The following is a 14,689-nucleotide window of genomic DNA, read 5'->3' as shown; positions in this document are numbered from 1 at the left end:
GAGCGGCTCACTGTTAACACTTTGATAACAATCCAATAACTTGCTCGGTTATCAAAGTATGAAACCCACACTTTGATAACAATCCAATAACTTGCTCAGTTATCAAAGTATGAAACCCATACAATTCAAGGCAGGACACATGAATGAATATCAACTCGTTTCATTCATAGTAATAGTTGGTAACAATAAGAAAAGCTTCTGATATTACATATTGATAAATCAGCAGGACTGACAAGTCACCAACTATATAGGTCAAACAATGTTCATTAAAAGACATCACATAAACACCATGCAAAAATACTTACTTCAGAAGTCATACAGAATCATCTGTGTAATGGCAAACAGGAAGGTAGTACGTATCTAATTGCCAATATTTCTGTCGTACACCTTTCGAGACATCCTCCGCAAGGCAATCTTTTACAGGCAAGGGAATTAACTGCGTAGTGTATCCCAGGTTTTCAAGTTCCAATGAAACTATATTGCAGTAAACAACATGGAAGAACGCGTTATCTCCACAAAGACCATTGAAGAAAGAGTAAATACCCTCAGGTTTCAACAGTTTAGGAAGATGTTGGTGGAATTCTCTCATATCTTCATAGTATTCTCCATATGTATCGAAGAATATACCTGAATTAAAATATCAAGACTATCAAAAAAGTGAAAGCACAAGAACAGACTAAGAATATCAAAGTACAGAAGCAAACAAAAAGGAAGTATCCCACAATAAGTTACAATCAAACCATGATATAAGACCTCACGAACATCAAAAGAAATAAGCAGAAAGTAAAGTGCATCAACTTTAAACACTATGATGATCAAGTCTAGTCTTTCACCATGCATTGCTGCAGCAACTTGCACACAACCTAATAATATAGGAGCATGATACGTTCAATATCCAAAGTGATGGTTTAACACTATCTACATTGAGTCTTCAACCAATCTTTCGTCAGTACCTATGTTACTTGGACTTGGATGAAGTGTCAAATTAGACACGGGTGTCCAAGCATCGGACTCGCCCATTTTCTTGAAAAAAGTTGTGTTTTTAGTTAAAAATGAAGTGTCCAAGTGTCAGTGTCGGTGTCCGACACGTGTTGTGTCGACACGGACACGTGAGGGCGTGTACGTCCCGCGGGAGACAGATCCGCAATGCAACACTCGAACGGCTTGGTCACCTGCAAAACAACGGACCCCGGGGGGGCCGGAGGTCCGCCTCTGACGATCAAGTTAGTGACCAAAAGAATGTATTTTAGAGAGAGAAAGTAGAGAGAAGGGAGAGTAATTTTGGGGGGCATTGCCCTTGGAGGATGAATTAACTGCCCTTGAACTGATGTAAATGATCAGTATTTATAGAGCATTGGGACATGTGCCTTTTAGGTTATTTAACCTAAGTAGATTGGCTTCCCACCGTTTTACGGTTTCTAGGGTTGTGGGCTTAGAGCCCATTTTCACCCTTCTATCATTGAGTGACACGTGTCATGCTCTAATTGGCTCATTGAGCGCTGAGCTTGCGGACACGTGTCGCGGTGGCATTGGTCCACATATAGATGGTATTTTTACCCTAAACATTAGCCCCTCGGAAGGGGTAATTTCTCTTTCAAGAGGAATTGCTCCTTTCGAGATTAAGGCTTTATTTGCCGTTTGCACAAAAGCTCTTTGGTCGGCATACGTCTAGTTCAATAAAAAAGAGATTTGATTAACTTGGAAAATTTGATACCTTAAATGGTACGACATTTTCTAAGTTAATCAATCATAATAATGATTGCCGCCTGAACTAGACAGATGACGACTTTCATTTCTTTTAACCCCACTATGTTGGTCATATGACCTTTGGGTGACTAAGAATATTTTTGAGACGTTTGATATCCCATAAGGCAGGAGGCGAATGGCAGGACAAGAGGCAAATGGCCGCCTGACAAGACAGGAGGCAAATGGCCGCCTGATAGGATAGGAGGCAAATGACCGCCTGACATTTCATAGGGCAGGAGGCTAATGGCTGCTTGGTAGGACAGGACGTAAATGGCCGCCTGATAGGATAGGAGGCAAATGACCGCATGACATTTCATAGGGCAGGAGGCTAATGGCCACTTGGTAGGACAGGACGTAAATGGCCGCCTGATAGGATAGGAGGCAAATGGCCGCCCCTGACATTTCATAGGGCAGGAGGCAAATGACCGCCTGATAAGGTAGGAGGCAAATGGCCGCCTGATAGGACAGGAGACAAATGGCCGCTTGACATTTCATAGGGCAGGAGGCTAATGGCCGCCTGATAGAACAGGAGGCAAATGGTCACCTGATAGGGCAGGAGGCAAATGGCCGGCTTGGGAGTTTGTAATTATACTTTCAATGTCCTTTTACCCCATTGGGTGGACTCGTATAATTTCGGAAGGTAAACTAGGTTAGAACTTCGGCCGGTCACCGGCTGATGTCTTTTAGACATCCGGTTCCCGAAAACTTAGTCGTTCTTTAGATTACCCAGGCGGCTATGAGTTGACCAATTAAGTCGTTCAATCTTTGCCGCCTGCATGTGTTTGTAGAGCAAACGATAAAATGCCCTCTGCGACGATAACACCCGAAGGGGCGTCGCCAGACGCCATATTTCATATCGGAGCAGGCGAATTATAAAAATATATTACCATCCGGCCATTGGCCTCATGTCTTTTTCAAGACGGTTGTATAGCCACTAAGTTTTTTACTTAGTTTATTATCCGGCCATTGGCCTTATGTCACTTGGACATTAGTTTAGCTACTAAGTTTTTAACTTAGTTTATTATCCGGCCATTGGCCTCACGTCACTTGGACGTTGGTTTAGCTACTAAGTTTTTAATTTAGTTTATTCAATTAATGAATCAATACAATAATAATAATAATAATAATAATAATAATAAATTATTATTATATTTTATAGAATCAAAATTATCAATCATATGATTTTTATGCCAAGCTCAAATGGTGCCATTTAATTATGGCATCAGGTACTATACATACCTTTGCATTTTTGCTGCTTTTTCGTTAAGGTTATCTAGCCATACTCTCCGTATTTTTCCCATGGCATTTCATGCCGCTTGTATTGAACAATCATTGATGAACTTGGCAATTCTTAGCCGTTTAGAAAGATGGAGTCCCGAGCATTAGAATGTCACTCGGCACTCACTCTGTCTCAATTTCTGCTTTCAACTTGTCGTTGCTTGGCAATGAGCAGTCTGACATTTAAAGTCGTTTGGCTGAATATGCACTAACAAGCTTGAAATGTCTGAAACTAATAGACGGCCATGGGATGCCGAATAACCAAGCTCAAGAAATGAATTTGCTCTTAGATTGTACACACGGCTTTTCATGCCGTATATACCAAAGCTGAGCCCCTGCATTTAGAGTACGCTTGGTATGGCACAACTTTTCTCATGGGTAACCGGACCGCTTTGTAATAAGCTTAATCCGAGCAACATAGTATGTTGCTTGTTACATGCGTCTTTAATTTGAGCTTGCAACCAACTTGCCTCTTTAAATGCCTCACGAGTATGTGCAAGCACATCCGGATTTTGAGGAGTTTTTAGCGCTTAATAATTTGAGCCGGAGGTATTACAAACTCTTTGCTGTGGTGTTACACGGCTTTTAATCACCACTAGAGAACAAAGCAGCCCCTACTAACGGCTATGGGTGCTTAGCAGCCCCTGACATTAGAGCCGCTTGAGCGCAGCTGGCTTCAATGCCGTCTAACCCTGTTTAGCTTGATTGCCGCTTGACTAAGCTTGCATATATATAGTCACAGCCATATATATATACTCGAGTACAACATTGAGTGCTTACCTTGTATATATATGCTCGAGTAAATATGTAGTGTCAGCCGCTTGAACAAAGCAGCCCCTACAGCCGGTTTCATGGCCGTCTGACCTTGTTTAGCTTGGTTGCTGCTTGCCCAAGTTTACAATCAAGCTTTCTTGCTAGCTTACTTCACAGCCGGCTCTCTCTTCTTTTTTTCTTTTTTTTTTACTTGTATAAATCAATCATAATAATGATGAATATAGCAGCCGGCTTTGAGGTTGAACAGAGCAGCCGGATGTGTCGATGAACAAAGCAGCCCGTCATCAAGCTCAATGACCCAAGGACACATCCAGACTTAATGAAGAACAAAGCAGCCCCTACGGCTGGGCTTGAGAATGAACCAAGCAGCCCACAGCCGGGCTTAATAGAGGCACAAAGCAGCCCCACAGCCGGGCTTTGGGGTTGAACAAAGCAACCGCTTAATTGATGAATATAGCAGCCCCTGTCATTGAGCTCAATAAGCCAATGACACAGCCGATTATAATGAAGAACAAAGCAGCCGTTTGCAGCCCCTTTGAGTATGAACCAAGCAGCCCTTAGAGCTGGCTTTGATTAATGAACAGAGCAGTCCTGCAGCCGGCCTTAATTTGAGAGCAAAGCTGCCCCTACAACCGGGATTAATTGATGAGGAAAGCTACCCATACAGCCGGGATAAATTGATGAGCAAGGATGCCCCTACAACCAGCTTAATTGACGAGGAAAGCTGCCCATACAGCCGGGATAAATTGATGAGCAAGGATGCCCCTACAGCCGGACTTAATTGACGAGCAATTGAGCCATGGCAGCCGCTTAATAGAGGCAGGAAACAGCCCCGGCTGCCACCGTTCATAGCTCTGACCGGCTGCCACCATTGATAGCGATCACCGGCTGACACCATTGGAGCAAAGCTGCCCCATGCCGCCTGCATTACAACCGCTTGAATGCAGTCGGCTTCCATGCCGTATGACCCTTGCTCAGCTTGGTTACCAACTGGTTATAGCAATGCCGGCTGTGTGCTTCAATTGAGAATAGTACAGGGGGTAGCAATATATAAGCGGCATTTTGCCACACACCCTTTTGCCGCTTGTATTGGCGGAGCCGAGGGATTCCTTATATCAATGGCACATAATTGCCTCTTGTATATGCTACCACAAGAAAAAACTTGGCCGCTTGTGTTTGCTGCACTTACCCACGCATGCCACACTCACCATCTTCATGATCATCCGGCCATCAAGTGCCGTCTGACCCCATTGATAACAATAACACTCATAGCCACCTATGTTATTTTATAGCCAACTTCCGACTGACTTTGCTGCGGGAACTATTATATATTGTTAAGCCACCTTCTTTTTCTTGATTAGGATGCTGCCTAATTCAGAGAAAAGCTTAGTACACCAGAGCATTTATTCATGCCGCTTGAGTGGAGCTTAACTTGCTCTTACCTTTATAATTATAAAAGTAAGACTTTTATAATTATAATACTACTTCTGTTTCTTATTATGTGCAACAAAGGAATATTTTATGTCTCACAAATAATACCCCTTTGTTGCACATAATAAGAAACGGAGGTAGTATAAGTAATATGAATATAAAATTGTGCTTTAGTGAGCTTGTTGTTTGCTCTGGAAATGCAAACTCATGTCTTAAACCCATCAATGCCGCCTATATTATTCTCAAGAGTAGAATATGGAGTTTAATAAATTAAACTTGCTAGCTGTCAAAAGCTTTGGAGTATGGAAATGAATTTCACTTGCTACATGTAAATGCCGCATGTACCCCACTATATTAAACTTGGAGTTTAATAAATGCCGCAAGTACCTCAATAATTACAAGAGCTTACTCTTGATAAACAAGTGTATAATATTAAATAAACATTTATATATGTATAATATTATGCATATAATAATACAATTAGTAATATTCATATACATATATATTTGTTAACATATATGATATTGATAGTGTCAAACTTTCAATCATAAATAGCATGCGGCAGGCTCATTAAATGAGTCGGTTTAAAATAGAGGAGTTGACCAATTTAGCCGTCTCACCCCTAATGTATCATCCCCCAACTTAAATCAAACGACATTGTCTTTTAACCGTCCATTGTGAGAATAAAAAATGCATGATTCAGTCTGATCAGGCCTTTTCTTAACCGCCTGACCCTCGACATTCGGCCTCATGACGCTGCTGCCTCCTAAAGGAGGCTCTCTCTCTTAAGTAGGTGATCCACCGTTGTGCCATTACAGATGTGTCTCCTCACAGACGACGCCAAATGTTTTGGGGTTTTTTGTACATACCCGAATGGAGGGCGTGTACGTCCCGTGGGAGACAGATCCGCAATGCAACACTCGAACGGCTTGGTCACCTGCAAAACAACGGACCCCGGGGGGGCCGGAGGTCCGCCTCTGACGATCAAGTTAGTGACCAAAAGAATGTATTTTAGAGAGAGAAAGTAGAGAGAAGGGAGAGTAATTTTGGGGGGCATTGCCCTTGGAGGATGAATTAACTGCCCTTGAACTGATGTAAATGATCAGTATTTATAGAGCATTGGGACATGTGCCTTTTAGGTTATTTAACCTAACTAGATTGGCTTCCCATCGTTTTACGGTTTCTAGGGTTGTGGGCTTAGAGCCCATTTTCACCCTTCTATCATTGAGTGACACGTGTCATGCTCTAATTGGCTCATTGAGCGCTGAGCTTGCGGACACGTGTCGCGGTGGCATTGGTCCACATATAGAGGGTATTTTTACCCTAAACAAGGTAAATGAAAGAGTCCGAGTAACATACTCAGTACAAAGGATGTCCATCAACTAGCTCATTGCTGCTTCTATATTTAGCAATGCAAGGTGTAGAGTCGACCTTGACCTTGGCCATGGCCACATATGCACATTGGCATTTAAGGCCTTGCAAAGATTGCAAACAGTGAAAGAAACTACCATATATAAATGATACACGCCGAAAAGCTAGAAATATTTACAAATGCATGAATAGCATGGACCCTCAAGATATCGTCATAAAAGGGGAGAAATATTAAAAGTTTTTAAGAGCATAATACCATCATAGGATTCAAGTTGGGGAAGTACATCTTGCCACCGACCAAACAAAATCTTCACATTTTCTTTCTCACCCCAGCCATTTCTAAGCATACGGTCATAAACCTCTGGGTGAGCCTCAACAATAGTATGTGAAATAGGATTATATTGCTGGATGGCCATATCTACCAGCCCCATTCCGAATCCAATATTCAACACGTGGCCTCCACCAGAGCAAATGGCTTTTGCATGAGACTCCATTAATGGTTTCTCCCATGCCATCATAACAGCCTTGCTATCTGCATCCATCAGCATGTCCTCGCTAAAGCTAACTCTATCCTCCAAGTAACCCGCATCTGAATGGCCATCTTCTTTTGCATTTCTTGCAATGGTACCAAGTACCAATTCAGCTTGAACCCCTGCACAAGCAATATAATTAAAAATTCTAAACCAGATAAATCAAAAGATCAAAATTAACATCACATGTCTACCAACACTCAACAGACTGTAAATGACTCATTGGAATGCATCAACAATCTCAGGTAATGTATAAAAACATTTGATAAAAACAAGTTCATCATCATTTGCATATATCTTGTTTATGGGAAGCGTTTTATAGGGGAATTTCAGGAAAGGAGAAAAAACAATTTTCCTGGATCCCGTTGACTAGTATTCGGTTCTATTCTCTTGAACTTCAAGGTAAGTAAATTGGCTGCCCCTAACCGGTTACCATTTTGTTATGGCCAACAGTACCACTCACCATCTACCAGATTCCACAATCAGCTCCCCCCCCCCCCCTCCCCCCCTCCTTTCTGTCTATTATCATCCCCACCCGGTCCTAAAGATATATTTTGTTCAACTTATTCTAATTTATTTCAAACAAAATAAGTGAAGATAAGCTTGGAGAAATGAAGAATTTTTCAAGCAATATTAGACAATGTACACACAGATAAGAAAAAATAACTTCACACAAAATAAATTAGGAAAAAAAAAAAAAAAACATTTCAGATAAATTGATATAATTATATTTCAAATAAAAATAATTTTGAACCAAACAGAGCCTAAACCTGATTATTAAATAGGTTAGTCCAGGGAAAAGAGGGTCAGGTCGAAAAAGGGTCAGTTCATAATAGGCCAAAATCACATTGGTCAGGTTGCCAGTAAATAAGCAAGGAAAAAAGAGGGATGAGAGAGATAAAAACAAGTATACTAGCAATTTTTAGATTTTCACTCCTTTTGTTTTCAATGAGGTAGAAGTTAATATCATTTCTTTCACTTAGTTAATATCATATCATGTCATATCTGATAAAGAACAGAAATTCAAATGTGGTAATTCAAAAAATAATCCACCTACATAGCATAATAAAGCTTGAAAGATATAATTAAAGTCCATGCCTCAACAAGCATCCCAACATCATAAAGATATAGGTGGATATATATTCCTCTATTAACTACCAGTTTGTTCGTGTTTTTTGTTCCAAAAAGGGGGTTATCTTAAGGCCCTCTTTCAGTTTATAGTTTATGCTGTTTTGCATAGCCATAGAGAGGTAAGCTTAAATGTTGTAGGCATTGTAGCTTTCCTACGTGCAGAGTTATGATTTTTTTTTTTGGGAATTATAACTTTTAAATTTAATTGTCAAAAAAAAAAAAAAAAAAAAAAAAAAAAAAATAAAAAAGATAAAAAACCTTAAGCTTTATATGCACGCATAAATTTGGATGTAAATTTCCCTTACTAATTCTAATGCTTCGAACAAGCCCTGGGAATCCCTAAGGTAGATGCATTTGCATCAACCACAAGAACTCCCAATATAAACAACCAAGAAAGCAAAGAGAACTTGATGAGTTGGTTTTCTCTGAAGAAGCAACATAATATACCATTCATAAGTCACCAGACTTTCTATAAGCATCAACACGCTCAATGTCAACATGCTCAAAATAAGAGACGAAGAGATATTGTTATAACATCTCTTCAATTAAAAAAATAATATTATTAATTCAGAGTAACAAAGAAGACGAATGAACCAAAATTACATTAATAACAAATAGTTTTATGAGCTTTTATGGCCCCTTTCAAATATTTAATGCCAATAGGCTGGATTAGAATAGTAAAGCAACACCCGATACCATGAAAATCAAAAGTACTGCAATCAAACAAGATAGTAGAAATCAATCTCCTTGAAGTTCCTCCTATCAAGAAACTTCAATATATCATTGGGACATGTAATATGATTTGATATTGCAGAGATAAACTAGGAAAAACTTCCAATTGTCTTACTCTATAGTCTCCAATTACATCACATGACAAAATCCACACAATCGTGTATAATGTTCAAAGAATTTCAGGAAACAATGTACACAATAACACTTAAATTATCCCTTCATCTACAAGATACATGATGGTACAATACCCATCATGTCACCTTCCATGCTTAACTACCATGTAACACCAATCCTGGTTAGTATCCTATCTCATAAACTAGACTACTCAAAGATTCGCGATAAATTAACGTCATTAACATTGTTGTAGGGTTGCATTCTTTTTACCTTAAAGATATACTTCCTCCGTTTCCCTAATATTGCAATAATTAACATTTAGTAAGTTTTACAAATATTGCAACATTACCAATATTTGCACATGTTTTCTCTATATCTATCTTATCTTCCCTATCTTTATTTTTCTCTATAATATATCTCTCCTCAATTTGATTTTCGTGTCTTCCCTATTGTTGCAATTTGATGGGAACGGAGGAATTAAGTTTTAGGACTAATCAGGTCTATGATCAATTCCAATCAGGTTTAAATATATGGTGAATATCAGGGATAATCAAGTCAAGTTCAAGTGAGAATAATGAACTGTAAAATTATCAACATCATTTTTTATCTGCAATAAATCGACTAATAGATAGGAAAAATTGCTTCCAACCTAATATAACAATTACTAATAAAGATGCTATTATACATACATAATCAAGATAATTACCATAGAAATGTATTGAGTAAAAATTAGGAAATGAAAGAAAGAAAAAGAGGAAGGTACCTGAATTAAGAAGGATGTCGAAGGCATCTTGGTGACCATTCTGCATAGCAAAATCACCAGCACAGAGAGAAGAAGGAGAAAGAGCATTCCAAGGAGCGCCGGCTTCAAGAAGCTTACGGACGACTTCAGAGTGACCAAGCTTTGCGGCATGCATCAATGGAGTTAGGCCGTCAGCATCGAAGTAAGTGACGTCATATCCGGCATCAATGAGAGATGTAATGCCTGCTAAATCACCCAACCTCGCCGCTTCGCATAGTTTCTCTCCTTTCTCTTCCATGTCTGCGCTCAATGAACTCCCTTCCACCCTACTCATTGCCCACACAATGTAAAACTTTTAGGGAAAAATAACTAACAATACAATCATTGTCCGTTCTTTTTAAATACACAAAGTCTTATACGTGGCTAGCTTCATAATGTGACTAATTCATATAATCACGTAGTAATTAATTAAGTAATAGGAGTTTACAGTGATGAGCAAATGAGCTTACCCTAACGCATGTAAGTTAATTAAATGAGAAAAAAGAGTTACTATTTTAAATAAGTAGAATTATTTTTCCATTTTTTAAAACAAAAGAAAAGGGGTTACTCGAATGAATAAATAGGGTTAAATATTTCTAAAGTAATTGATTTCACTTCGTATAATAAATTTGAGTTACTTTTATAGACAACATGGGATTACTCTTATGAAAAAATGAGGTTATTCATACATATAAATAAAGATTACCCTTATAAATCGATGTGCCCACATACAAGACTTACCCTTTTAAATAATATAACGTTTTGATTATTTTTCAATATTACAATCTTTGGAGGGTATTTTAAACAAGATATAACTAGAATTAGTGTTATAAACTTGGGTGTACAGTACACCCAGGGATATTATTGTCACTATGGTGTTTTGCGCGCGCTTCGCGTGCGTGCTAGTTGGAATTTTTAGGGTGTAATTCTTGTCTTGAGGTGTCTCAATGTGAGGGGTTTTTTTTTTCAAGTAGATAATGAGTTTGAAAAAAAATTTATGTTCGAGTGCTTGTTACATATGTGTCTAAAGTATTGTTGATCATAGGTATTTTTTTTTTTAAAAAAATGATAGTAATGCTTTTGGTAAGGGAAAAAAATGAAGTGTATTCTACTAAGAAAGTGTAAAAAATTGATCACTTTAGTTACGTTATTTTTGTGCTAATTATAGGTGTGTAGAGTCGGTCTTCAATTTGCATGTAAGTCCAAATGCATAAGCCTGATTGAATTTTAAATGCAGTTAAAAGATAGGACTTTCTAATTTTTAATAAACTTAATTGATTATGTACTTGCGGCCTTAGGTGATCTCATATGAATTTCTTGTTCTTTTAGCAGAAATCTGTCTTATTTAATTATTATAAAATTTTTGCAGCGATAACACATTTTATTTGTTAAGTTAGGAATTTTCATGACACAATATATAATACCTGAACATCTTAGTATAAAAGATTATGTTGTCTTTCTATCACTCTCTCCCTATCCTAATAAGATAATTGCCTAAATTTTCTTTCTCAAGCTAACTTTCATAATTACCCTTTTCTTAAGTGGTCTCTTAATTTTCTTAAGTGAACTTTCTTTTCTTAAGTGACCTTTCTTCTGAAGTAATCTTTCTTCTTAAGTAATCTTTCTTTTCTTAAATGAGTGATCTTTCTTCTTGAGTGGTCTTTCTTCTTAATTGATTTTTCTTAAGTGGTCTTAATTATTCTATCTCTCTAGCATTTAATTAGTAAATCTTTAACCTAAGCTAATTTCTCTTAATTTATTAAGTGATCTTTGTTAAGTAGTTTAGCTCTCTTTTTTTGTTTAGTGATATTTCTTAAGTGATTGATTCTTAAGAAATTAGCTTAAGTGATTGATTCTTAAGAAATTAGCTTAAGAAAATATAATTAGCTAAAGTGGTCCATCATTTCATTAGTAAGCTTCTTCTTGAGCTAATTGCTCTAATTCTTAAGTGTTCCCCCCCTCTCTCTCTCTCTCTCATTTTAGTAATTAAGCATTTTTCTAATCTAATAATTGTGTTTTTTCGAGCTAATTGCCCTGATTTTCTTAAGTGATTTTTCTTAAGTGGTCTCCCTCTTTCTCCCAAGCTAATTGCCTTGATTTTTTTAATGTGATCATTCTTAATTGGTCTTTCATCTCTTCAAAGCCAATTGACCTTATTTTCAATACTTATTTTTCTTAAAGGACCCCATTTTTCTCTCTCGCATTTTTTTTTTGAGAAAGGCAAATGATGAGCGTCATTTATGGCGCTCAATAGAGTAGCTTTTAATTCCTTTTTCTATATTTTCTTGCTTTATTTTCATATAATCTTTCTAGTTTTCTTTTATTATTCGTCTTTATAACTCATTTTGGTTTTTCATTCACTTTTATGAGTTTTTCATATTTTTGTTCTTATTTAGCTATTTTAGTTTAGTTTATATTCATTTTGCTTTCTCTCTTACTTTTACTTGAATTTTTGTTAGTGAAGTTTCAAAGTTTTATTTGCTGCGCTCTCACGGTTGCGCCCTCATTGATTCTAGGTCATGAAATTGCAAATATTTGAAGATCAAGGGCTCCCTTTCTCGCAGGTATCATCACGAGAGCGCCGACGATAAGGATGTACGAGAGCACTGAGAGCATAGCTTCGCACAAGGATCTACGAGTGAGCAAGAGGAGTCGTGCAAGCCGCAACAGCACAGCAGGGGTGCGCGCACGCATACCCCTCTGTGCGTGCGCGCAGACCTTGTTGTGCGTGCGCACGGCTAGTGGTGCGTGCGCACGGCCCTACTCCGAACCTCTTTGCTTAATTTATTATAAATACCCCTTGACTTTTCCTTTTTTAGGGGAGGACGATTTCATATATACTTGAGATTTATTTTCAGATTTAGTAAAGAGAGAAAGTAGAGAGAGAAACTTTAGATTACTTGTTTTGTACTTCAATTACATCTTTGAGCTTGGATTTCTTCTTCAATCAATGAAAATTAGTGAGAATTTCTTTCTTTGAATTTACTTTTGCTTGCTCTTTCCTTTAATTCTTGAATGTTTGATTTGATTGTTGATTTTTGGTTTGAGAATTTGTTGAATTTGATTTTCTCTTTGATTAAGCTTGAAATGATGATGTTTGTAATTCAATTTGCTTTGTTTTTCAATTCCATTTCGATTTGTGAGTGGATTAGTAGCTAGGGAGAAGGGGAAGCATGTTTGATTGATGATTTTTGCTAGTTGATGATTCTTGGATGATTGAATTGTTACAATTAAATTGGTTGACATAGTTGTGCATGTGATTAATTTGATTAGGAGTGATTAACCTAGATGATTAATCTAGATTGCATAGAAAATTTCAATGACATGAACCCTTGATTGGAGAATTGCTTTAATTGGTTTAATTTGATTGTGATTTTCCTTGTTAGTCATTCATAGTGAACCCTAGCTTGGCTTATAGGAGATAGCTCTTGAATTCCATAAATTGCAACTATTATTTGTCCTTTGCAATGTTTGAATCAATTGAGTTCTTCATCGATTGGCATAGTCATTGAGCTTGCATGTGGAACCTTAATCCCTAGTATTTAGCATATTGATTTTCTTTGACTTGATTAGCTAGTTGATACCTTAGTTACAATTCAATTCACTTCACCTCTCATTCTTCGAAGTAGCTTGACAACAATTTTCCTCTCATTCCTCGTGGTTCGACTCGGACTTGTCCTATGCTAGGAATAAGTTTGATTTTCTTAATTGTTTGATTGGTGTGCTTTAGTTTTCAACGACCTACATTACCACGCATCAAAATAGCGCCGTTGTTGGGGAATGATATCGGTGCTTTGTTATACTTGTTGAGTCTACTTCATTTTTAATTGTAAAATAAAAAAAAAAAGATTTTTCTCTTTTTGGCTACATTTGTAGCCGTGTTACTAATTGTTTCTTTTAAGATTGTATGCGTAGAGCACGTGGTCGTTCATTAGTGCCACTTGATCTGGAAATTGAGAAGACAATTGCAAGGATAAGAGTTGCTAGACGTTCTTTGAGTTCTAGCCCTCCAAGTGAAGAGGAACCACAATAAGAAGAACAAGCAAGGATGGGAGAAAATCCAAGGGTGGCGTTGAAGGAATTGGGGATTCTGGGTGCATATAGGTTTGAAAGTGGGATTGCTCCACCCACAACACAGGCAAATGACTTCGAAATAAGGTCGACAATGATCACTTTGATAGAGAGGCGACAATTTAGTGGGGCCAAACATGAAAGTCCACTAAACCATCTCAAAGAGTTCGAAAAGTATTGCAACACTATCAAAGTGAATGGAATCTCCCAAGAATTCATCCGCCTCAAGCTTTTTCCCTTTTCTCTCATAGGGCGTGCCTTGGAATGGTTAGACAAGGAGGTCAAACCCAATTCTCTAAGGACATGGGACGAAGTGACCAAGGAATTTCTATCCCGTTTCTACCCACAAAAGAAAACGGCGGAGGCTAGAGTTTTGATTCAAGGTTTCAAGCAGAAGTCTAGTGAAATCCTCTATGAAGCATAGGAGAGGTACAAGGAGTATCAAAGAGAATGTCCTCACCACGGAATTTCGACTTACCAAATTATTCAAATCTTCTATGGTGGCCTAAGTCCTCAAGGAAAGTCGTGTCTTGATGGAGGAGCCGGAGGTCCCATCATGAATAAAACGGAGGAGGAAGTAGTAGACATAATTGAAGACGTAGTGAGGTACTATAAAGATTGGCAAGATGGTGAAAGGGAGTCAACTAGAAAGAGTAGTTCTTCGGTGTACTTGATTGATCATCTTAATGCCATAAACAATTTGTCTTCACAAATGACAAACTTGGGGAAG

The 14,689-nt window shown here is 38.0% G+C and overlaps 1 protein-coding gene and 1 non-coding gene across 2 annotated transcripts; both read right to left on the bottom strand.

Annotated features, from left to right (window-relative positions):
• Positions 1-140: 140 nt before the first annotated feature.
• LOC145590786 (protein arginine N-methyltransferase 2-like) lies at positions 141-10,196 on the bottom strand. The gene is made up of 3 exons (XM_081647186.1): positions 9,871-10,196; positions 6,857-7,252; positions 141-627 (listed from the first exon to the last, which is right to left on the bottom strand). The coding sequence occupies exons 1-3, from the start codon at positions 10,181-10,183 to the stop codon at positions 314-316; spliced, it is 1,023 nt and encodes a 340-aa protein (XP_081503312.1). The 5' UTR covers positions 10,184-10,196; the 3' UTR covers positions 141-313.
• A 4,125-nt stretch (positions 10,197-14,321) lies between these two features.
• LOC145593405 (small nucleolar RNA R71) lies at positions 14,322-14,427 on the bottom strand. Its single transcript, XR_014102735.1, has one exon. It is a non-coding gene; the product is annotated as a small nucleolar RNA R71 (small nucleolar RNA).
• Positions 14,428-14,689: the final 262 nt, after the last annotated feature.

This window comes from Chenopodium album, chromosome 18 (assembly GCF_948465745.1).
Source record: "Chenopodium album chromosome 18, dcCheAlbu1.1, whole genome shotgun sequence".
Lineage (NCBI taxonomy): Eukaryota > Viridiplantae > Streptophyta > Magnoliopsida > Caryophyllales > Amaranthaceae > Chenopodium > Chenopodium album.
This window is presented reverse-complemented; position numbering and strand designations above follow the sequence as displayed.